The following is a 708-nucleotide window of genomic DNA, read 5'->3' on the forward strand; positions in this document are numbered from 1 at the left end:
TCATTTAACATGTTTGTTTCTCTCTTTGATGATTTGTAATAGGGTGAGGGTAGCGAACGAGCTCGGAGCAAACAACAGTAGAGGAGCCAGGTTCGCAACCATCAACGCCGTGATCACCTCGAGCATCATCGGAGTTTTCTTCTCTGTATTGGTCGTTGCACTCCATAACAAAGTCGCTTACATCTTCACCATCAGCGACGTCGTCATCCGCGCCGTCGACAATCTTTCTCTCCTGCTGGCTCTCACCATTCTTCTTAACAGCGTTCAACCCATTCTTTCAGGTTCTTTTTTTATATTATTTTTAGTTTTTCTTAAAACATGAAATAAAACTAATTCAAATTATGATCATGGTGCAAAATAGGTGTTGCAGTTGGTTCAGGGTGGCAATCAATTGTGGCATATGTTAACATTGGATCATATTATTTGATTGGGATTCCTCTTGGGATACTCATGGGATGGCTTCTCCATCTTGGTGTTTTGGTAAATAATTGAATTTATTTATTTGATTTGATGCATTTGCATATTCATCACACGATTCTTATGTATTTACTTATCTCACCCACAAAAATTTCTTCTTTACCACATTCATATTTTCATGCATAAGTTTAAAGCAGTAAAAAACAATGGATATAAATATTAAAGCTTAGGGTTGTGATATGAATTTTTCTTATTTATTTAGGGTCCGTTTGGGACAGCTTATAAGTGCGG

At 37.1% G+C, this 708-nt stretch overlaps 1 protein-coding gene across 1 annotated transcript; it reads left to right on the forward strand.

Moving 5' to 3' along the window:
- Positions 1-22: 22 nt before the first annotated feature.
- Positions 23-480, forward strand: LOC110034441 (protein DETOXIFICATION 27-like; the record flags this gene model as incomplete). Its single annotated transcript, XM_020738700.1, has 2 exons — positions 23-281; positions 362-480. Coding segments are annotated over 2 exons (378 nt in total), but the record flags the coding sequence as incomplete, so codon positions are not given.
- Between the last annotated feature and the right edge of the window lie 228 nt (positions 481-708).

The sequence above is a fragment of the Phalaenopsis equestris genome, unplaced genomic scaffold, assembly GCF_001263595.1.
Source record: "Phalaenopsis equestris unplaced genomic scaffold, ASM126359v1 Scaffold187375, whole genome shotgun sequence".
NCBI lineage: Eukaryota > Viridiplantae > Streptophyta > Magnoliopsida > Asparagales > Orchidaceae > Phalaenopsis > Phalaenopsis equestris.